The sequence below is a fragment of the Rhinoraja longicauda genome, chromosome 6 (genome assembly GCF_053455715.1).
Source record: "Rhinoraja longicauda isolate Sanriku21f chromosome 6, sRhiLon1.1, whole genome shotgun sequence".
Taxonomy (NCBI): domain Eukaryota; kingdom Metazoa; phylum Chordata; class Chondrichthyes; order Rajiformes; family Arhynchobatidae; genus Rhinoraja; species Rhinoraja longicauda.
The window spans coordinates 75,358,639-75,383,005 of record NC_135958.1 but is presented as its reverse complement, the minus strand read 5'-3'; the positions used below and the strand labels follow the sequence as shown (position 1 = coordinate 75,383,005).

The 24,367-nt window shown below is 44.3% G+C and overlaps 1 protein-coding gene across 2 annotated transcripts in view; it reads left to right on the top strand.

Annotated features, from left to right (window-relative positions):
- pgs1 (phosphatidylglycerophosphate synthase 1) overlaps nucleotides 1-24,367 on the top strand; it is a 39,435-nt gene that overhangs the window by 8,579 nt on the left and 6,489 nt on the right. Inside the window, exons 2-8 of one of the 2 annotated variants that reach the window (XM_078401360.1) lie at nucleotides 967-1,159; nucleotides 3,916-3,996; nucleotides 5,638-5,737; nucleotides 7,334-7,523; nucleotides 8,565-8,743; nucleotides 15,715-16,230; nucleotides 23,697-23,845. In XM_078401360.1, coding sequence (XP_078257486.1) covers nucleotides 967-1,159; nucleotides 3,916-3,996; nucleotides 5,638-5,737; nucleotides 7,334-7,523; nucleotides 8,565-8,743; nucleotides 15,715-16,230; nucleotides 23,697-23,845 — 1,408 coding nt within the window. The remainder of the gene's footprint in view (nucleotides 1-966; nucleotides 1,160-3,915; nucleotides 3,997-5,637; nucleotides 5,738-7,333; nucleotides 7,524-8,564; nucleotides 8,744-15,714; nucleotides 16,231-23,696; nucleotides 23,846-24,367) is intronic. The other variant, XM_078401361.1, reaches the window with a different exon arrangement.

Here is a 24,367-nt window from a genome sequence, read left to right as displayed (position 1 = left end):
CCGTCCCCCTCTCCCCCCCCTGTCCCCTCTCCCCCTGTCCCCTCTCCCCCCTCGTCCCCCCTCGTCCCCCTCGTCCCCTCTCCCCCCCTCGTCCCCTCTCCCCCCCTGTCCCCTCTCCCCCCCTGTCCCCTCTCCCCCCCCTGTCCCCTCTCCCCCCCTGTCCCCCTCTCCCCCCCCTGTCCCCTCTGCCCCCCTCTCCCCCCCCTCGTCCCCTCTCCCCCCCTCGTCCCCTCTCCCCCCCCGCGTCCCCTCTCCCCCCCGCGTCCCCCTCCCCCCTCATCGCCTCCCTCCCCCCCCTCCTCATCCCCCTCCATCAACTCCTTTAAGTCCAGACTCGAAGCCTATTTCTTCTCCCTCGCATTTGAGGCCCTCTGAGGGGGGCGCTGTGAACTGTTGATGTATGTGCTGTTATGTTTGTGTGCCATTGTATGTCCGTTTTCTTAGTACCTGAACTGATGTACAGCACTTTGGTCAACGTGGGTTGTTTTTAAATGTGCTATACAAATAAAATTGACTTGACTTGACTTATTACGTTGGATGGAGCTATTGATTTAGACTTAAGAGAAACAGCCCCTTTGGCCCACCGAGTCCGTGCCTTCCAGTCATGCCTACACACTAGGGACAGTTTACAATTTTACAGAAGCCAATTTACACACTAATATCTATGTCTTTGGAGTGTGGGAAGAAACAGGAACACCGGACGATAACCCACATGGGTCACAGTGATAGCGTGCAAAACCCGTACAGACAGCACAGAGTCAGGATCGAACGCAGGTCTATGACGCAGTTACTCTATCGCTGCGCCGCCGTGCCATTTAACTGAAAATTTGCTCTGCATGTCATGACTAGTTTCTTCATTTGAACGTAATCAACATCTGCTAACTGGTCTCTGTCACAACAAAACCACGCAGGCTTTTTAACTTTTCATGCTGCTTTTTATAATACCAGAAACCTCTTTGTACGTAGGTCTTCATATCTCCTGTTGGCTCCATTACTGGCTCAAACCAAGGCAAGGGCTGATCTGCCCCCTCCCCCTTGTGTTTCCACACACAATATTCAGCGCTTCCAATGGATTGGAGAATTCGTTCCAGCTTTCCGAATCTCAGGCAGTCAAGTGAATATTCTAAGTTCTCCCGCAGAATTCTACGATACTTTGAAGGTGAGACGATTTAGTCAAGTAAAGTAGCCTGTAATCTGAACAGTTGATAGTATCTTCTCATGCATGAAGTCCCTTCAGAACCTGAAGGGAAATTTGTTTTGGTTTAATGCCTGCCAAACGAGTTCTAGACTCAAATGTGAAACTGCAGATAATTTGAGAATAAATTAAAATTGCCACTTTAATAAAAACTAATTTGTTCAGGAATGTACAGGGCATCTACCATCATTGTAGAAGCAAAGAACTGCATATGCTGGTTAATAACAAAGATAGACACAAAGTGCTGGAGTAACTTAGCAGGTCAGACAGCATCTGTGGAGAAAAAGGGTGGGTGACGTTTTGGGTCAGGACCTTTCTTCATGCGTGCCATAGTTTGCTCAGTGTACCTACTCTTCGGCTCAAGAATGAGGAGACAAAGACATGCAGATGCTGGTTTATACCAAAAAATGGGCACACAGTTCCCGATTAACTCAGTCAGTCAGGCAGCATCTCTGGAGAAAAAGGATAAGTTCCAAACCAAAACATCACCTATCCTTTTTCTCCAGAGATGCTGCCTGACCCGCTGAGTTACTCCAGCACTTTGGCTACAGTAGGCGTGAATGGTTGATAGACACAATGTGTGACATCAACCACAGATTCTTTATTGAAATGGCAGCTGATATCTCAGGCCTACTAATTTAGTTTAGAGATACAGCATGGAAACAGGCCCTTTTGGCCCACCGGGTCCGTGCCGACCAGCGATCCCCGCACATTAACATTATCCTATACCCACTAGGGACAATTTTCTTTTTACACATTTACCAAGCCAATTAACCTGCATACCTGTACGTCTTTGGAGTGTGGGAGGAAACCGACGGTCTCGGGAAAAACCCACATGGGGAAAACGTACAAACTCTGTACAGACAGCATCCGTAGTCGGGATCAAACCCGGGTCTCCGGCGCTGCATTCGCTGTAAGGCAGCAACTCTACCGCTGCACCACGGGGCTTTGCCAGGAATACTCACAAGCCCCGAATGACCTTAAAAAAAATCATGGCGCTGCAAATCACTGATTAATTACAGTATGGTCTGATAAAATTCATTTAAGAAAATTGTTTTTTCATAAAATTACTAACAGGAACAAACAGTTTCCACTATTCACACAAGTACAGTCCCCCAACACATTTTGCTGTTCCTGGTAATGGCAGATATCAGAGCTCTTGACACCATACAACCACAGCTACAGTTTGCGGCAAAGAATGGTCAATCAGTCCAGGAATCAAACGGTTCTCAAGAAAACCAAACAATTCATGTTATTCCCTTTTGCCGTTCAAAAGCTCTGACATTAGTGTACTTGGTTTATCTTCCCCAGCTTAGTTTTATGCATCCAAATCCAGCTTCCAAATCCAGTCCAAAATTGGAGCCACATCACCTTACAACCCAGCGGTATGAATATTGATTTTTCTAACTTCAAGTAACCTTTGCATTCCTCTCTCTCCGTCCTTGCCACACCCTAATCGTCGTACTAGTTTCACTGTCTGTATAACTTATTATCACCTATCCCGAGTCAACAATGGACCATTGTGGGCTCCACATTTCCATGATCATCATTGCTTTTTGCCTATCTTCCATTCATTTGCCCCAAGTTCCGTCTATATCTCTCGTATCCCTTTCCCCTGACTCTCAGTCTGTAGAGGGGTCCTGACCCGTAACGTCACCTATTCCTTTTCACCAGAGATGCTGCCTGACCCGCTGACTTACTCCAGTATTTTATGTCTGTCTCCAGTCCAAAGACATTCTCCCTATCAATGGCAAAATCTCGTACTGTTGTACACACAAATAAACAATTGTCTTCCTGTCACCCTTCCTGTCACATGACAAGTAATAGAGCACAGACGCTTAAATTACCTTGTTTGATACATGAGCCATTACCACACCAGAGGTTTTTAAACAATGTTCAATTGCACAAATCACAAAATGTTGATAAACTAAGTAGAATATACATTTCTATTCTAAATATATATCTCAGCATTAAGAAGTCCCAACCCCAAACATCACCTGTCCATGTTCTCCAGAGATGCTGCCTGACCCGCTGAGTTACACGAGCACTTTGTGTCCTTCTCTGTTCTAACCAGCGTACAAAGTTCTTGATATCTTCTGCATCTTTAATTAAAGGGCACTCTGCATCAGAATTAAAGGGCGCTCTTTTAAAAAGGCGAGGAGGATCTTCTTTAGTCAGAGGGTAGTTAATCTGTGGAACATTGCCACAGAGGCCAAGTCAGTGGATATTTTTAAGGCAGAAATAGACAAGTTCTTGATTAGAATGGGTGTCAAAGGTTATGGGGAGAAGGCAGGAAAATGGGATTAAGTGGCAGAGATCAGCCATGATTGAATGGCGGAGTAGACTCGATGGGCCAAATGGCCTAATTCTACTCTTATTACTTGTGAACTTACTACACATTGAAAGAAAACAAGAACCATATAGCTGCATGTTCTCTGGAGATTACATCTAAAAACATTACTTCTGTGTACTGTTTAATGTGCTGAAGCATCAGTAAAACTAAGTCTAACTTGAATAAGAGACAACATATGCTTTGAGTTTTGGGATCATAGTTTGATGTAGAAACAGCAAAGGGGCCAAGAGTCCTCTGTGTTGCTGCTACCACTAGACAAAGGATTTGGATAGTTTCGGCCAGTTTGTGTCTGAAGTTTTTTAAGAACACGTGTTCTGAATATGCTAAGTAGCTGAATGCATTGAAATAATGTTTAATTTTTTATAAGCAGGAACACATCATCACGGCAAAGAAGAGAATAGTTTTGGCTTCCTTGTACCTTGGAACAGGACCGTTGGAACAGGAGTTGGTGGGTATCATACTACAGAGGTTAATTATTACTGTAAATAGACACAAAATGCTGGAGTACTCAGCGGGACAGGCAGCATCTCTGGAAAGAAGGAATGGGTGACGTTTTGGGTCGGGACAATTCAAATCTGAAATGCCACCCATTCCTTTTCTCCAGTGCAGCTGCCTGTCCCGCTGAGTAACGCCAGCATTTTAGACAATAGACAATAGACAATAGGTGCAGGAGGAGGCCATTCGGCCCTTCGAGCCAGCACCGCCATTCAATGTGATCATGGCTGATCATTCTCAATCAGTACCCCGTTCCTGCCTTCTCCCCATACCCCCTGACTCCGCTATCCTTAAGAACTCTATCCAGCTCTTTCTTGAATGCATTCAGAGAATTGGCCTCCACTGCCTTCTGAGGCAGAGAATTCCACAGATTTACGACTCTGACTGAAAAAGTTTTTCCTCGTCTCAGTTCTAAATGGCCTACCCCTTATTCTTAAACTGTGGCTATCTTCGGTTTTAAACCAGCATCTGCAGTTCCTTTCTACACAAGTATTACTTTGTGTTTTACTTTGTCAGTTTCCAGAAAATTAAGGAATGATATGAAAACGTATTCAATAAAGTACTGGCATGTAGTCATCAAAGGCTGCGTTAGATTGAAAATCGATCCACACATCGTGTTGCATGTCAACTGCACAGTTAATATACCTCGCTTAGTTTACAAGGATGATTGGTCTTGCTGCCAAAGTCAGCACTCAGTGTTCACGGAGACACAAGGAACTGCAGATGCTGGTTTACTAAAAAAAAGTCACAAAAGTGCATCAAGCAGCATCTCTGGAGAACATGGATATGACATCATGGTTTTGTTTAGTGTGAAGATACAGCGTAGAAACAGGTCCTTTGGCCCACCGAGTCTAAGCCGAGCATCGACCCGTACACTAGTCGTGTATGTTATCCCACTTTCGCATTCTACACATTAGGTACAATCTACTGAAGCCAATCAACCTAAAAAACCTGCACGAGTTTGGAATGTGGGAGAAAACCGGATCATCTGGAGAAAACCCATGTGGTCTTAAGGAGAACGTACAAACTACGCGCAGTCAGTACCCAGAGTCAGGATCGAACTTGGGTCTCTGGTGCGTTGAGGCAACAGGTCTACCACTGTGCCACCCCAGTCTGAAGAAGTGTCCCGACCTGGAACATCATCTATCCATGCTCTTCACAGATGTTGCTTGACCTGCTGAGTTGCTCCAGCATTGTGTGTACTTTAGATAAACACAAAGTGCTGGAATGACCCAGCATCGGTGGGTCAGGCTGGAATGACCCGTGGGTCAGGCAGCATCGCTGGAGAAAACGGACGTGTGACATTTTGGGTTGTGATCATTCCTTTTTTAACTCGGTGTTCATCGGTAATTTCAATTGTGCAGATGATGTTGAGCCACTTTGAACTGTTGCAGTGTGGGTAAAGCTGCTCCACAATTCCTTTGGGCAAGGTGGTCAAGGATGTAGACCAAGGGACTGTGTGATATTAGGGGAGGAGAGTTGGTATTTGGTTTTTCAGAATTGAAAATTGAAGCCTTCAAGTTTTAATAGTAATGGCGGAATTGAAATTTTGTGTCAAGTTATTGAAATGTGTGACTTCTCTCAATGTTTTTAGGTTGATTGTATTGAGGAAACACTGCAAAGATCGCAGGACGAAACCACAATATCAGATCTTCGAGTTGCTGTTCTACTCGACTGTACAAGAGGGTCTAGAGGTGGGTAAACGCTAACTGTTGTAACCATGAAATAATTTACCTATTCCTATAATGTTGGAAATAATTCATTTGAAGCATTATAGCAGTAAGTTAATTAATGAAACTCAGTTTAGTTTAGTTCAGTGATACAGCGCGGAAATGAGCCCTTAGGCCCACTGAGTCCACGCCGACCAGCGATCCCCGCACGCTAACACTATCCTACACACACTAGGGACTCTTTACAATTATACTAAGCCAATTAACTCACAAACCTGTACGTCTTTGGAGTGTGGGAGGAAACCGGAGATTCTGGGGAAACCCCACGAAGGACGCAGGGAGGACGTACAAACTCCGTACAGACCCCCCGCAGTCAGGATCGAACCCGGGTCTCTGGCGCTATAAGGCAGCAACTCTACCGCTGCGCCACCGTGCCGACCTATTGTAGGAAACTGTCCATTTTATTTTTATTTTGGTGATCAATGTGAAGACAAGTTGTAGATTGTTATGTGTTCATAAATTCATAAGTGATAGGAGCAGAATTAGGCCATTCGGCCCATCAAGTCTACTCCACCCTTGGTGGGTGATTCTTGGTCGGTATGGACTCAGTGGTCCTCAATTTTCCCTACTCTGGGCAAGAGACTCTGTGCGTCTACCCGATCTATTCCTCTTATGATTTTATCCACCTCTATGAGATCGACCCTCATAGCTCAGACCCTCGAGTCCTGGCAACATCCTCGTGAATGCTAATAAACCTAGGAATCTTAATTTGGGCTTTTCCCACAAAAGAACAATAAAAACCATTTACATCCTTTCTCCTCACTGCTTTTGGGATGGGATGCTGACATGTATTAGATACCCGTTTTCATTTGCGTGTGGGGAAATAAAAATGAGGTTAAAGAAATATCAGGCTTATCATGTAATTTATGATATTTAGCTACAAGACAAGGTTGAACGGAAAAATATAAAATTACGAGGGGTGTAGACAGAACCTTTTTTCCAGGGTGAAATTGTCAAAGACTAGAAGACATAGTTTTAAGGTGAGAGCGGCAAAATTAAAATGATCATTATACCGTAATAACGTTTTAATACAATTCCAGATTTCAAGTGCGATTGCACATTTACAATTCAGAACATACAATATTTGAGTTTAGTTTATTGTCCCGTGTACCAAGCAAGGTACAGTGAAAAACCTTTGTTGCGTGCTAACCAGTCAGCCCAAAGGCAACACATGATTACAATCGTAAGGATAAATTTGTATTTCTATGCCAGAGAGATTTTGATCAATTTGCATTTATTCAATTTAAATACATTAATTATTGCTGTTATCAGGCAACTGAATCATCCTACCACAACCAGAGAGCATTGCTGAACTACGATCTACTTCTTTGGTGACCCTCGGACGATCGGACTTTGCTGGTTTTACCTTGCAGTTAACGTAATTCCCTTGTCATGTATCTGTACACTGTAAGTGGCTCGATTATAATCATGTTTTGTCTTGCTGCTGACTGTTTAGTATGCAACAAAAGCTTTTCACAATAAACTAAACTTACTTTGTGAGAAACTTTTAAAATTGTGATTGGTTGTCATTCTATTTGTGATTATTGTAATATTCCCTAGGCAAACAGAACTCTCGAACTATGCTGCTTCCATTGCTGAAGAAGTTTCCAAATCAAGTGCGTATCTCTCTCTATCACACCCCTGATCTCCGGGGTCTCCTCAAACTCCTTGTTCCAGAGCGGTTCAATGAGACAATTGGCCTACAACACATCAAAATCTACCTCTTTGACAATAATCTTATTATTAGTGGGTGAGTATAAAATAAATTGAGCTTTAAAATAGATTATTTTATAATTTAATTCAGTTCAGAGATACTGTGTGGAAACAGGACCTTTGGCCCACCAAGTCCGCACTGACCAGCGATCCCCGCAAATTAACACTATCCTACACGCACAAGGGACCATTCACATTTATACTAACTAACTGATTTAGCTGCTGAGCCTGGGCAGGTAAATGGGAATACAAACTTGCCCAGCATCTGCATTCCCCTCTCCACCTGATAGGCTGATTCCAGAGGAACGGCGTGGCTGCTACGTCTGGGGCCTACTCAGTTGCAGGAGTTGCCGGGAGGTGGACACACGAGGGATCAGCTGACCTTCCTTAGGGACTCCAGCTCCAGTGCCTTTGGCTCTCCTGAGCCTCGCCCACAAGGCAGCGGGGTGCTAATTAACCCATAGCTGGGACCTGGTTGATGGACGTCAGGACGTGTCCACACGCCGGTGGGCCTGCACGTCACATCTCTGGGGACCAGAGTTCCTGTAAGGTCCCCATGCAGTTGAGCCTGGGACTGAAGGTGTCCCCAGTCACCATGTGTTGCCCTGAGGAGGTACTGCGAGAGTCTTGATGATGCAGAGGTTGTGCACTGGCAGGGTGAGCCTCACGCACTCCGATCTTTTTTTCGCAAAAATTGCTAGCCAGCGGCATCTGGATTTACACCAGGGCACTAGACACAAATTTACATTTATACCATGCCAATTAACCGACAAACCTGTATGTCTTTGGAGTGTGAGAAGAAACCGGAGCACCCGGAGAAAGCACACGTGGTCACAGGTAGAATGTGCCATCTCCGTGCAGACAGCACCCGTAGTCAGGATCGAACCCGAGTCCCTGGCGCTGTAAGGCAGCAACTCTTTCACTGCGCCACCGTGCTGCCCAAATATGTTGGGTGGAGTAGGATTTGTGAATGTAATTATTGCAGTGCTATGGAACTATACATTGAAGGTACCTGAATTTGAGGAGCTGACATGATATTGCATCTACTAAAACCTGCCTTTTGTTTTAAACATTCCAGGGCAAATCTAAGTGACTCCTACTTTACAAATCGCCAGGATCGTTACGTTTTACTCCGTGATTGCGGTGAGTTGGCAGATTTCTTTGAGGAGCTGGTCAATGCCGTCAGCGATATCTCACTACAGTTGGAGCAGAACGACACAGCGGAGGTAAAGCCAGGGATGGTCCATCCATTCACAGGTGAGGTCAATTAACTTTTCCTACAATTAGACCTAAGTCTATCTTGGAGCCTGTATTGAATTACTCGTGTTGGTTTACTTTTAGCCTGTTTATCGGGATACAGTGAAAAACTTAGTTTGCTTGCTATCCAGTCAAATCATACTATAAACACAAAATGTTGGAGTAACTCAGCGGGACAGGCAGCATCTCTGGAGAGAAGGAATGGGTGACGTCTCGGGTCGAGACCCTTCTTCAGACTGAGACTTCAGATTTCAAGCCGAAACGTCACCCATTACTTCTCTCCAGAGATGCTGCCTGTCCTGCTGAGTTACTTCAGCATTTTGTGTCCATCTTTGGTGTAAACCAGCATCTGCAGTTCCTTCCTACACAAATCATTCTATACGTGCGTGCAATTAGGCCATACGCAAGTACAACAGGTAGTGCAAAGCGAAAACTGACTTGACTGTATCACACACAAAAGGCTGTATATAAATTCCATGGATAGCATCTTGTTTGATCTCTAAACTAAATAAAAGAGCAACTTTACAAACAACTTTATCAGTAAATTAATTCCAAAAGTCCAAACAGATTTAGAATGAAAATGTTACCCTTTTTTTTAGTCTTGTGTGCATGTACCAAGTGCCAGTAGTGAAACATACTCTTTCCTTGTTTCACACTGACACCCAGTGGTTAAGGCAACTAAATTGAAGGCTACTTAATTGAAGGCAACTAAATTGAAGGCTGTTTCCTTACTGATTTTCATGTAACACTTGGCACTATTAAACGTTCAAAAGCTATATCTCAGTGGCACTTAAAGTTGAAACATTTTGCTGGGACTGAGTGGAACGCAGTGCACATGAAGGCTGTAAATCCAGTTTTGGAATTCAAATGATGTGCCACTTCACTAATTTTAGTGCAATAAATATTTGTGGAATAGGTGACATTTCGGGTTGTCTCCACCCTTCTCACAGCGATGCTGCCTGTTCCGCTGAGTTACTCCAGTTTTTTGTGTCTATCTTCAGTTTAAACCAGCATCTGCAGTTCCTTCCTACACAATTTTTGAGGAAAACAGGTATTGTATTTGAATGTTGTATTGTGCCAACAACCCTTGAGGCAACATTTCAAGTTTCTTCATATTTCAATATGAATTCATTAGTGTGAAAGCAAATCAAATTGTTTTTTAATTTCCCTGCTGATTTTTGGACAAAATCTAGTTTGTAGTTATTTTTATTAAAAAATTGCTTTTAAGGATGAATTTCTATTGAAATCATCTTCAGATATATGTTCTTAGGAGATGCTGCCTGACCCGCTAAGTTACTGTAGAACTTGATGTTCTATGCAAGATTCCTCAATACCTGTTTTCCTCAAAAATCTGCAGTTCCTTATGTCTCTTAAATATATGGAAGTGGATTTGCCACATGTGAATTATAATCCCTTCATCATATATTTAATAACTAGTCACTGCAGACCATTTATTGTTAGTGATAATGTGACCTTTTTGTGGCAGACTGTAGAGTCCCCTAGTCCTCATCTTTCACCCCATCAGCCGTTACATACAGCTCGTAGACCTCCACCATTTTCTCCACCTCCAACGGGATCCCACCACTAGTCACATCTTCCCATCTCCACCACTTTCCGCAGAGTCCATTCCCTCCGCAACTCCCTGGTTAACTCATCCCTTCCCACCTAAACCACCCCCTCCCCAGGTGCCTTCCCTTGCAACCACAGATGATGCCACACCTGTCCCTATACCTCCTCCCTTGACTCTGTCCAGGGACCCCGACACACCTTTCAGGTGAGGCATAGTTTACCTGCACTTCCTCCAACCTCATCTACTGTATCCGTTGTCCAAGATATGGACTCTTATACATCGACGAGACCAAACGTAGACTGGCCGATCGTTTTGCTGTACACTTATGCTCAGTCCGCCTTGGCCTATGCTATCTCCCGGTTGCTAAACATTTTAACTCCCATTCCCATACTGTCCTTTCTGTCCTGTGCCTCCTGCACAGTTAGAGTGAGGCCACAAGCAAATTGGAGGAACAGCGCCTCATATTTCTCTTGGGCAACTTACAACCCAGCGGTATGAATATTCATTTCTCTAATTTCAAGTAGCTGTTGCATTCCCTCTCTCTCCGTCCCTCCCCCACCCTAGTGTCCTGCTAGTTTCACTGTTTGTATCGCTACGTTATTACTTCTTCCACAGCCAACAATGGACCATTATGGGCTCCTGGGTCACCGGTGCTGGCTCTGATTTGTTCTGTCCCTTTTCATACCACTACTTTCCCTCTCCCCTGACTCTCAGTCTGATCATTAGGACTCTGGCCATCAGGCCAAGGTGGCGCAGCGGTAGAGTTGCTGCCTCACAGCGCCAGAGACCCGGGTTTAATCCTGACTGTGGGTGCTGTCTGTGTGGAGTTCGTATGTTCTCCCCGTGACCTATGTGGGTTTTATCCAGGTGCTCCAGTTTCCCCCCACACTCCAAAGACGTAAAGGTTTGTAGGCTGATTGGCTTGGTAAAATTACAAATTGTCCCTAAAGTGTGTATGTAGGATAGCGCTAGTGTACGGGGATCGCTGGTCAGCACAGGCTCGATGGCTGAAGGGCCTGTTTCCGCGCTGTATCTCTAAACTAAACTAAACGGGTCCAGAGGTGCAGCCAAATTGATCTGATGATATCGATCCCTCTCTGGGAGTTGTGGTACTACAAGGGAGCTTTTCCTTGTCTCCCACCAAGGCATGCAAAATATTTCTACACGTTTCTACCATTTTCATATTTCATATTAATTATTTAGAAAAACATTTATCTTGGCCACATGTCCTTTTTTTTAAACAAATTTGAGTTCTTATCATTTGTTTTTGTATTGCGTCCTAACATTCACTCTAAATCTTTCCCGCTATAGTATATTTATAACATCCTAAAAGTTTTCCACAGGGCAGCACAGTGGCGCAGCGGTAGAGTTGTTGCCTCACAGCGTCAGAGACCCGAGTTAGATTCTGACTACGGGTGCCGTCTGTACAGATTTTGCATGTTCTCCCTGTGGGTTTTCTCCGGGTGCTCTGGTTCCCTCCCACACTCCAAAGACGTACAGGTTTGTAGGTTAATTGGCTTTTGTAAATTGTCCCTAGAGTGTAAGATAGGACTAGTGTACGGGGTGAATGTTGGTCGGCGCGGACTCGGTGGGCCACAGGCCCTGTTTCCTCACTGTATCTCTGAACTCAACAAAAACTAATCTTCTGCACACACATTAATCTTGAATCCATTTATTTGAACCCATCCTAAACACATTTGTTTTTGTAGAAAATAATGATATTAACTATAAATTAAAATAACTTTTAAGGATAAGATCCCAGAATTTATTTTGACTTTTCACCAGAAGATTGGCAAATATACTGACATTCCTCCAAGGTCTTTGAATTGAAATCTTTTAACTTTCCAGTAAAAAGCCCAGTAGCAGAATATTAACCGCACCGATTACTGGAGTTGAAGGAAGACAGCTCGGCTCCACATCAAGGATAACTTGGAAAGAATAATAAATCCTAAGATTGTCAGCAATTCTAAGCATGAATTTTTAAAGAGGAATACACTTTACAGTCAGAAACACTGCTTATAACAAATAGCAGGCAGCTTGGAGAACAGATTCATAAAACTTAGTGTGTAGGAAGGAACTGCAGATGCTGGTTTACACTGAAGATAGACACAAAATGCTGTATTAACTCAACGGGACAGGCAGCATCACTGGAGAGACGGAATGGGTGACGTTTCAGGTCGAGACACTTCTTCAACTTAGTACAGGATACCACCTTTGATGCTCAGCACATTTTAAAAACCATTTTATCATGGAATGATTGGAATGTAGTTCACAAGAGTCAAGAGTGTTTTATTGTCATATGTCCCGAGACGGAATACTTGCAGCAGCACAATAGACATGTTCACATAATACTTCATAAGTTCAACGAGCAGAATTAGGCCATTCGGCCCATCAAGTTACTCCGCCATTCAATCATGGCTGATCTATCTTTTCCACTCAACCCCATTCTCCTGCCTTCTCCCCGTAACCCCTGACACCCGTACTAATATTATTACTAAACAACTAAATTATTCAAGCATGACTTGGGAGTCAACAAAAAGATTCAAAGGCAATGGATGTGGACAGGCCTTTACAGTTGTTCATACCATTTTTCCCCCTTTTTTAATGATTGAGGTACGTTTTGTACCATGTCTGTATAATAGTAGAATTATGAATTATAGTTGAATATAATCTCGGATCCTGTAGGAATGCAGCTTCACAAACCGTGGGATATCTTTCATTTATTTGTTATCATCATTGCTTTTTGCAAATCTTTAATTTTTTCTATGTACCTTCTATAGCTCACGTTTCCATCTCTCCTGACTCTCAGTGTGAAGAAGGTTCTCGACCCAAAACGTCACCTATTCCTTCGTCTAGGACTAGAGGTCATAGCTTCAGAATTAAAGGACATTCCTTTAGGAAGGAGATGAGAAGGAATTTCTTTAGTCAGAGAGTGGTGAATCTGTGGAATTCATTGCCACAGAAGGCTGTGGCTGTCAATGGATATTTTTAAGACAGAGATAGATAGATTCCTGATTAGTACAGGTGTAAGGGGTTATGGGGAGAAGGCAGGAGAATGGGGTTAGGAGGGAGAGATAGATCAGCCATGATCGAATGGCGGAGTAGACTTGATGGGCCGAATGTCCTAATTCTGCTCCTATTACTTCTGGTGTTTTCTCCAGAGATGCTGCCTGACCCGTTGAGTTACCCCAGCATTCTGTGTCTGTTTTTGGATTCAATGGGAAATAGGGTTTGGGATCAAGGAAAATAGCAATGTGGATGGATTTCTAGGAACACAAAGACCTCCATAATGACAGGGTCGCCTGTATTCCCAAATTTATTTTCTCCTGTCTCAGTCTTCCAGGGACCAATAGAGTTAACTTTTGCTTTTTTTTCCTGTTTTCATAGCCGTAACAGTTTTCACTGTTTCTTGTTATATTTCACACAGTTTTACTTGAAATTCTGTTTTTCATTGGTCAATGTTCTTCACTGAATGCCTGACCCTTGGGCTCACTGTCCACATGACCACTGTCCACCTGTCCACTGTCCACTGTCTGTTTGCAACATAAACCTTTCCCTTTGACATAATACTATATTTACCCTCATGTGCTGGCCTCAATCGTTCTGTTTGTCCTCTTCATTTTTTCTGCCTGATGGGGTATATTATTTCTTAATAAATGTATTAATTAGACAATTTTATTTCCTATCACATCTTGTCAGTGCAGTTTTCTGAACCACCAATGCCAACTTGTTCTTCATTACATGTCTTGTTAAAATTTAACAGCCTGGTTTTGTATTGAACTTGCATCTTTATGTAGAGCTCTGTTGAGTTAAGGTCATTCTTTACAGAACAACCGGGTTCTTAATTAACCTCTTGGACTTGGACCCCTTGGACTTGAGAGTTAGTAAAGTATGTAGTCTAACCTATTAAAAACCCATAGTACTTCATTGGTGAGATAGGGTTGTGGTTACGTTTGTTAAGTGTGGTTCAGGAGCCTGATAGTTGACGGGAAGATAGAAGCTCCCCCACCTGTATCTTTCAGCCTGAAGGAGGGTTCTGACCCGAAACGTCACCTTTCCCTGTATCCGGCGTGGTGAGACCGGCGAGAACTAAGGGGGGGCCACAAATGGCGTTCTTTGTAACTTTGTTGGCGACCTTTATGTGGCGACCCTTTGCATACCTCGTGCATGCAGAACAAAGAATCTCACTGTTGCATGTCACATGTGACAATAAAGTATCATTCATATCCAGAGGTGATGCCTGAACCGCTGAGTTACTCCAGCATTTTGTATCTTATCTTTGGTTTAAACCAGCATCTACAGTTCCCACACAAGCTGGAGGTAATAGTTTTCGGTCTCCTGCACCTTTTTTCCCCGATGAAAGGCCAGGGTAGTTTCTGTGGATTGCCTCAATGGTGGCAAGGTTCATTCCCGTAGATAGACACAAAATGCCGGAGTAACTCAGTGGGACAGGCAGCATCTCTGGTGAGAAGGAATGGGTGACATTTCGGATCAAGACCCTTCTTCAGACCCGTGATGGACCGGGCACTTTCTGCAACCTTTGTTTGTTCTGGGGCATTCGAGTTACCAAGCCAGGCCGCGATGCAACCACTCCATATACTCTCCACTGTCCATCTGCAGAGGTTCGACTGAGTATTCGGCAACGTGACAAATCTTCTCAAACCTTTGGGGAAGTAACGGAATTCCACCTTTTCTTCCAAAAGTTAGTAATACTGGGATATTATGAATATTATACTGGGATATTTCACTATGAAGAGCAGAGAGTTGGATTCACTCAGACGGTCAGGCAGCATCTAGGATGGATAGGGATAGGCAACGCTTCAGGTCGGGACCCTTCTTCAGACAAATTGTGAGGTCTGCGACTTTTTGTGCTCTATTTTTATCTTACAGATGCTTATTTTGGGGGCAATATAACAGCGGGGATAGATGATCTGTGAACTAGCAATCAGGGTAACTTCTGGTCAACATCTGATAGACAAAGCTGTGATTAGTTTGCGCGAAAGGGCCAGTGTTGAGGCTTTATCAACTTGCAATAAGAGACAAGAATGGATTGTATCCAAAGTTTCTTGACAGTATGAAGTGAGATGGGAAAGCAGGTTGTGAGGAGTGCAGGGAGATATAGAAAGGTGAAGTCAGGGGCTGAAGGCAGCATAATGGGGTTAGGAGGGAGGGATAGATCAGCCATGATTGAATGGCAAGGTAGACTTGATGGGCCGAATGGCCTAATTCTTCTCCTATCACTTATGACCTGATGAAGTGAGTGTGGAAAATATTGGTGGGTGAAGTCCAATGTGTAGGTGCAGGCAACTGGAAAGGGCTTGGATGGGGCATGTTGGTCGGCACGGACGTGTTGGGCAGAAGGGCATGTTTCTGTGACTCTACTGTTGAAATTGTTTTTCAGGTAGTCGAAGGGATTTCTGTGCGGCAGCGAACGAGAGGATCATGGCTGTGGTGCAGGAGGCAAGACGCAAGCAGCAACTCGCAAACCAACTCATGGGCTTGGCCGAGAGTCCATCTGGAGAAGAGTCGGCACTCGATGGAACCGTGAGGCAGGTGGACACCTGGATTTACCCACTGATACAAATGAAGCCTTTCCAAATAGAAATAGATGAGCAAGTGACTGAGGTTTTGATGACCGAAGCTGATGAGGCTTCCAGGATATACTTGACTTCGGGTTACTTCAACCTCACTCAAGCCTACATGGATCTGATTTTGGGAACCAGCGCAGACTACCAGATATTGCTAGCCTCACCGGAGGTGAATGGTTTCCTCGGTGCTAAGGGTGTGGCAGGAGCCATTCCCTCAGCCTATGTTTACATTGCCAGGCAGTTTTACAGCAGGGTGTGTCAGGGTGGACTGCAAGATAGAATAATGTTGCACGAATTCTTCAGGAAAGGGTGGACTTTCCATGCAAAAGGTACGTGGTAGCTTTTTGATTAAAATTGGGTCATCGTTTATAAGTCAAGTCAAGTCAATTTTATTTGTATAGCACATTTAAAAACAACCCACGTTGACCAAAGTGCTGTACATCTGATTAGGTACTAAGGAAAAAATGAAACATACAGTAGCACACAAACATAACAGCACATACAAAACAGTTCACAGCGCCTCCTCAATGAGCCTCAAACGCTAGGGAGTAGAAATAGGTTTTGAGCCTGGACTTAAAGGAGTCGATGGAGGGGGCAGTTCTGATGGGGAGAGGGATGCTGTTCCACAGTCTAGGAGCTGCAACCGCAAAAGTGCGGTCACACCTGAGCTTAAGCCTAGACCGCGGGATAGTGAGTAGCCCCAAGTCGGCCGACCTGAGGGACCTGGAGTTAGAGAGGTGGGTTAGAAGATTTTTGATGTGGGGGGGGAATGTCCATTTAGGGCTTTATATGTGAATAGGAGGAGCTTGAAGTTGATTCTGTACCGTACAGGGAGCCAGTGGAGAGAGGCCAGAATCGGCGTGATGTGGTCCCTTTTACGGGTACCCGTCAGGAGTCTCGCTGCGGCGTTTTGGACCAGTTGCAGGCGGGACAGGGAAGATTGGCTGATCCCAGTGTATAGGGAGTTGCAGTAGTCTAGGCGGGAGGAAATGAAAGCGTGAATGATTTTTTTAGTGTCGTCGAATTGGAGGAAAGGTTTGATTTTAGCTATGGTACGAAGTTGGAAGAAGCTGGCTTTTACCACAGCGTTGACTTGCTTGTCAAATTTTAATGCAGAGTCAAATATCACGCCGAGGTTTTTGACATGCGGTTTGACTAGGCAGGATAGGCTTCCAAGACTGCCTGTTATCGATTTGATGGAGTCGGGGGGCCGAATAGGATGACCTCAGACTTGCTCTCGTTTAATTGGAGGAAGTTCTGTGCCATCCAACATTTTATGTCCTCAAGGCAGTGTAAGAGGCTGTTTAAATTTGACTGGTTGTTGGGTTTCAGGGGGAGGTAAAGCTGAGTGTCATCGGCATAGCAGTGGAAAGAAATGCCGTGCCTTTGAATGATTTGGCCAAGGGGGAGCATGTATAGAGAGAAGAGAATGGGGCCTAGGATGGAGCCTTGTGGAACTCCGCAGGAGAGGCTAGCTGGAGCAGAGGAATAACTGCCTATGTTGATGGCGAAACTCCTATCTTTGAGGTAGGAAACGAACCAGCTCAGGGCAGTGCCATCAATGCCAACCGCGTACCGGAGACGGTCAATAAGGATGGTGTGGTCCACTGTATCGAAAGCTGCGCTGAGGTCGAGAAGGAGCAGGATTGCACAGTCGCCGGTGTCGATGGCGAGAAGCAGGTCGTTGTGTACCTTCAACAAGGCAGACTCTGTGCTGTGGTGGGCTCTGAAACCTGACTGGAAACTTTCCAGGATGGTGTTTTGGTGTAGGTAGGGCACTAATTGGTTTAGAATTGCTTTTTCACGGACTTTTGACCGGAATGGCAGTTTGGAAATGGGTCTGTAGTTGCTAGGCAAGGTGGGGTCTAGGTTAGGTTTTTTCAGTAGGGGCTGGACCACCGCGTGCTTGAAACTGGTTGGAACAGTGCCAGTGGCCAGAGAACTGTTGATAATAGAGAGGATGCTGGATGTAAAAGGGGAAAAGATTGAATAGGAATCTGAGGGGTGACTTTTTCACACAAAGGGTGGTGGGTGTATGGAACAAGCTGCCAGAGGAGGTAGCTGAGGCTGGAACTATCCTAACATTTAAGAAACTTAAACAGATACATGGATAGAACCGGTTTGGAGGGATATGGGCCAAACGCGGGCAGGTGGGACTAGTGTAGCTGGGACATGTTGGCCGGTGTGGGCAAGTTGGGCTGAAGGGCTTGTTTCCACACTGTATCAATCTCTGACTCTACGACTCTATGAACAGGAGATGGGAAGATGAAAAACACTCATGATCCGCTGAGTTACTCCAGCACTTTGGGTTTTGTTCGGGGAGGAGAGGGATTGTTTAATCAGCAATCCATTCATATTTCTTCATTACACGATAAAGCACATTTCATACAACAGTGCGAAACACAAAGTGCTGGAGGATCATAGTCGACTCAACTCGGTGGAATGTCACTTGTCCATCTCTCCTCCACTGCCTGACCCACTGAGATAGATACCCCCATGCTGATTTGCTCACAATTCCGGTTTCAGCAACTTCTTGCGGCTCTGGACAACATTGCCGCGTGACATTGATTTTGCATAACAGGTTATTTTAGATTCATTTTATCTTAATACTGTACCTACAACTACATTAAGACATGGTGGCGCAGCGGTAGGGTTGCTGCCTTACAGCACCTGAGACCCGGGATTCGATCCCGACAATGGATGCTGTCTGTACGGAGTTTGTACGTTCTCCCCATGACTGCGTGGGTTTACTCCGAGATCTTCGGTTTCCCCCCACACTCCAAAGACGTACAGGTTTTGTAGGTTAATTGACTGGATAGAAATGTAAAATTGTCCCCCGTGTGAGTTAATGTGGGGGATCACTGGCCTGTGCGGACTCGAAGGGCCTGTTTTCTCCATGTATCTCTAAACTAAACTAACCAGCCAGATGTGAATCTGTGTAACATGGCTAAAAGACTCTGTGCAAAGCAGTTTCTCATTTGAAACAGTGTGATTCAACATTAGTTCCAGATTTTTTTTGGGTGAAGCAAAAAATTGACATAACCCTGGAATGTCTCAGATTTATATCAAACGCATTTCTGTTTATGGAAACTGGTCATAAGGATCAGTGGGGAGCTGGTGCCGAGGGCTCTGTCTACAAATATCCTGAATTGATGGGCAGAAACCTGCCCTCTGATGGTTATTGCTTTTGACCGCAGAATGCGTGAGAGCATTAAGCCGATGCACACTGATCTTCCATCATGATTATTGTCCAAAGATAGACACTAAAACGCTGGAGTAACTCAGCAGGTCAGACAGCATGTTTGGAGAAAAGGAATAGGTGACGTCTCGGGTCGAGACCCTTCTTCAGATTGAGTCGGGGGGATTTTTGTCCGTTTTCCTCTTTACACTCTACTGCGCCGACAACATTTTCAGAAGCATCCCAGTTCTTTATCAATGTTTGGATCAGAAATTCACTGGCAAAGAATCTTCAGTCCCAAAGTCTTTCCAATTTCTGCTGGTGCAGAGTGATAGCTAATAAACACTCTTACCTGTGAGTCATAGTGGAGGTATAATGTCCCACTTCAGGAGGTTGAGATTTAGATTAGTTTACAGATACAGCACAGAAACAGGCCCTTCGGCCCACCAAGTACGCTAGGGGCAATTTACAATTTTACCAAGTCAATCAGCCTACGAACCTGCATGTCTTTGGATTGTGGGAGGAAACCGGAGACCCCAAAGAAAACCCATGCAGGTCACGGGGAGAACTCCGTACAGACAGCAGCCGTAGTCAGGATCGAATCCGGGTCTCTGGCATTGTAAGGCAGCAACTCTATTGCTGCACCAACTTGCTGCCCTGTTGCCGAGATGCCACGATGTTGACAGAAATATATTGTTAATAGTCAGGCATTATCAGTGGTTCCATCAGATGTTAACCAAGGTCCAGTCTGCCTTCTCCAGTAGATCTAAATATCTAATTCTATCTAGTTTAGTTTAGTTTATCGTCATGTGTACCGAGGTACAATTAAAAGCTGTTTTGTTGAGTGCAAATCAGTCAGCGGCAAGAATATACAAGATTACAATCGAGCCATCCACAGTGTACAGGATAAAAGGAATAACGTTTAGTGCTGCTGTTGGACTAGAGGTTTAAAAAGGTGGAGCAATTGTCATGCGTGATTGCAGATCCACTTTCTAGGACTAGCACACACAGAGTCGCCTGGCTTGGGCGCCATTTTGGACAGTAGCAAGCTATTCTATTCGAAGGAGTGGAGTTCTCCCTGATGTGCTAGCTAACAATTATTACCTAATAACATGCATAATCTGATTATTTTGAAGAAAATGAGCTAAGTATGGACAGTTAGCTTGACTTTGTCCGTGTGGGTTATGACTTACAAACTTGATTGAGTGTTTTGAGGAGGTGACGAAGGTGGTTGATGAAGGTAGGATGGGGGACCTTGTCTACATGGCATTTATTAAGACATTTCGTAAATTCTGTGGGTTGGTTTCTCGACAACAACAAAATAGGTGGAGTTGCCGACAGTGAGGAAGGCTGTCAAAGTATACAGTGGAATATAGATTTGGTGGAGAAATGGCAGATGGAGTTTAATCTGAGCAAGTCTGAGATGTCGCACTTTGGGTGGTCGAATGGACGGTGAAAACATACACTTAATTTCAAGACGTTTAACAGCATTAATGTTGAAAGTGGCAGCACAAGTAGATAAACTGGTAAAGAAGGCATATGGCATGGTGGTCTTCAGCCAGTGGGGTATTATAAGAATGAGGAAGTTATGATGCAGCTGTATAGGAATTTAGTTAGGCTGCCATTATTGTGTGCAGTTCCGGTAGCCAAAAGATGTGGGAGCTTTGGAGAGGTTGCGAGGAATGCGGCTTGGATTAGAGGCTTTTCGCAAGAAAGAGAGATTGGACAAATGTGGATTGTTTTCTCTGCGGTGTCTGAGGCTGAGGGGAGACCTGATAGAAGTACAGGTGCTCCTCAACTTACGGTGGGGTTACGTTCCCAGAAACCCATTGGAAACCGGAAATATTGTAAGTGGAAATGCATTGAACTCACGTGGCCGGAAGCGTGCGGCAGGTCGCTACGGGTCGCTGCCGTTTGCACCATCACAAAGTCGAAATATCGTAAGTCGAAGCATCGTAAGGCGGGGAGCACCTGTATATCACATTTTGAGAGGCATAGATGGTGTAGACAGTCAGAACCTTATCGCCAGGGTGGGAATGTCAGACCAGAGGGCAGAGCTTCAAGATGAGTGGAGCAATGTTTAAAGGAGACGTGCGGGGCAGGTTTGTTTTATACAGAGGAAGGTGGATGCCTGGAACGCACTGCCAGGATGGTGGAGGCAGATACGAGGGTGACAATTAAGAGGCTTTTGGATCGGCACAGGGATATACAGGGTAGGATGAATGTGGATCATGTGCAGACAGAGGAGATTAGTTTAACTTGGCACTGCATGCAGCACAGGCGTTGTGGGTTGGAGGGCCTGTTCCTGTGTTGTGCTCTTCCACGTTCTATGTTTTCGCTGCTTGTGCACTTTCTGTGTACAAATTGGTTGCGATGTTTCTTCAGGAACTATTGGTTGTGAACCACTGACATTCTGCTACAAAAGTAATCCCTTTATTTATACATTGTGTGACCACATTTAATTTGGAAAGGCAAGAATCTTATGGTGTAATTTAAAAACAGCTTTACGTGAATCCAAGAAATTTAATACATTCAACGAATTGCACGATGTTTCTTTTTTTTCTCAGTAAACAGTTCTCTTCCTGGCATGAGAGAACGATATTCCAGTAAAAGTTTGCATGGCCCAATGTGACCTTGTTTAAATTGCCAGCTGACTTGCTTCATGTGCAGGGCAAGGTTTGGTGACCGAGCTTTGGCGTCAATTGATCAGAGTATCCACAGAACCAGGACGATGGCGCAGCGGTAGTGTTGCTGCCTTACAACGCCAGAGACCCGGGTTCCATCCCAACTACCGGTGCTGTCTGTGCGGAGTTTGTGCGTTCTCCCTGTATCCGCGTAGGTTTCCTCCGGGTGCTCCGGTTTCCTCCCACATCCCAAAGACGTACAGGTTTGTAGGTTAAGTGGCTTGGATAAAAGTCGTTAGGATAGTGCTAGTGTAGGGGGGTTGCTGGTTGGCGTGGACCCGGTGGGCCGAAGGGCCTGTGTCCTCGAAGTGTCTTTGCCAATGTTCACGGCCTCATCTGGGCATTAGAAGAATTCTCCTTTTGTTTTCACATCTCTGAAAGGCTTTGACCACCATTTCACAGCCTTTATCGTTTTATCGTGCTTCTCTAACTCAGGCAGCTGTGCAAGGCGACAATACTGCCCTTGCCCTATCGGAGATGTTTCTGTTGTCTTATCAAATCCTTCCCCACCCTCTCTGCAACTTAAAACTAACTTGTCCGTTCTGATGAAGGGCCTTGGAACTAAAATGATGATTTGGTTTCACCTAATACTCTGACTTGCTGACAGATTGCTGCAATTTCTGTTTTATTTTCACATTTCCAGGAAATCGCAGTTCAATTTAAAAAAAATTTCAGTGCCTCTTCATTTAAAAGGCTTTTGATATTTATCTTTTAATGCTCAGGAATGCAAGTCCTCCAGTGGGTCAATGGACTTTCTGTGCATCCTTAACGGGCATTTATTAATTCTTTTTTTTATTCGCAGCAGATGTGTAGTTCTGTTCTAAATTCTGCATTGGCAGACGCCCCCATGAACAGTTTGTCATCTGTGCTTTTGTTTGCACAGTATAAGATGTTGCGTTTTTGCAAATCCAGCCTCTACAGAGCGTTTGTGTTTTACTGTTATTCTCAATTTGCTGTTTTTTCATAAATGGAATGTTTTTCGGCTTTGCTTAAGGGTACATGAAGGGCCTGCAAAGAATGTGTTCAATGTTTGTATTCTGGTGTGATTTCCGAGAAGCGAGGATGGCTTCCTGTACTTCACTTTCATTGTGCAATGTTTTCTGTACAGATATGCCTTGCACGGAGTAAAGGATGATTACGTCCGTGCTCTTACTAAATTATTTGACATCTTATTTAACTACTTGGATCTAATTTCATTTGATCCCTTTGCCCCCAATCAGTTGGAACATGTTCAGTGGAAGTTAGTTATACTGAAGGCTTTTTCAGTTCAGGTTTTTTGTTTCTTTAGAATACTTTGGTATGTGAAATGCTCACTGTCAGTATTTATTGACCTACTATTTAAAGCTTGAACTATTTCCCAGTCTGAAACATTGACTGTCTGATGCTGCCTGATCTGCTGAGTTCCTCCAGCAGTTTTTTTTTGCTCAATATTTCAACTCTGCAGTCTTTTGTGTCTAATTTAGTTTAGTTTAAGAGATATAGCGCGGAAATAGGCCCTTCAGTCTGAAGGATCTCGACCCGAAACGTTACCCATTCCTTCTCTCCCGAGATGCTGCCTGACCTGCTGAGTTACTCCAGCACTTTGTAAATAAAAACCTCCAGTCCACAGTGTGTGTGCGGACCAATGATCCCCGCACATTAACACTATCCTGCACACTAGGGACAATTTACTATTTATGAAGCCAATTAACTTACAAATCTATATATTTTTGGAGTGTGGGAGGCACCCGGAGAAAACCCACTCAGTCACAGGGAGAATGTACAAAACTCCATACAGACAGCAGCTGTAGTCAGGATCGGACCCGGGTCTCTGGCGCTGTAAGTGTGCTGCCCCTTCTGGTGTTGAGTTAAATTATAGTAAAATAAATAGGGTGATGGCCCTCCCTTGTCTTAAGATGAAGCTGTTTTTCATTTTTATCCATTTCTTTCACAGGTCTGTGGTATTACTTGTCAGGAAGCAAGTGGCCTTGTCTAACTTTAATTGGCTCTCCTAACTTTGGATATAGATCAGTGCACAGAGACCTGGAGGCTCAGCTAGTAATTGTGACAGAAAATTGCAACCTACAACAGCAGTTACACCAGGTCAGTGGTGAATTTAAAAGGTTTATTTATGTTAGGCTATGTGTTTAAAAACAAAATTATTAATGTTGAATTTCCCATTTATTTTGTCTTCATTTAGAGTTTATACCAGTTATAGTAGTTTAAAATTTCACCAACATTAAAAATGGATGAAAATTACAAAGTACAATAAGAACAAAAAAAGTTGAAAATACTCAGTAGGTTCGGTAGCACAATTGATTGAAAGATAGTGTGGAAACGGGCCCTTTGGTCCACTGAATCCACACCACCCATCGATCACTCGTTCACACTAGTTCTATGTTACCGCAATTCACATCCACAGACACTGGGGCCAATTAACCTACAAACATGCATGCCTTTGGGATGTGGAAGGAAACCGGAGCACCCGGAGTAAACCCACAGGGAGGAGGTGCAAACTCCACACCGACAGCACCCGAGGTCAGGATCAACCTGGGTCTTTGATGCCGTGAGGCAGCAGCTTTGCCAGCTGCACTACTATGCTGCCTTCTGTCCAAAATCGTAGCA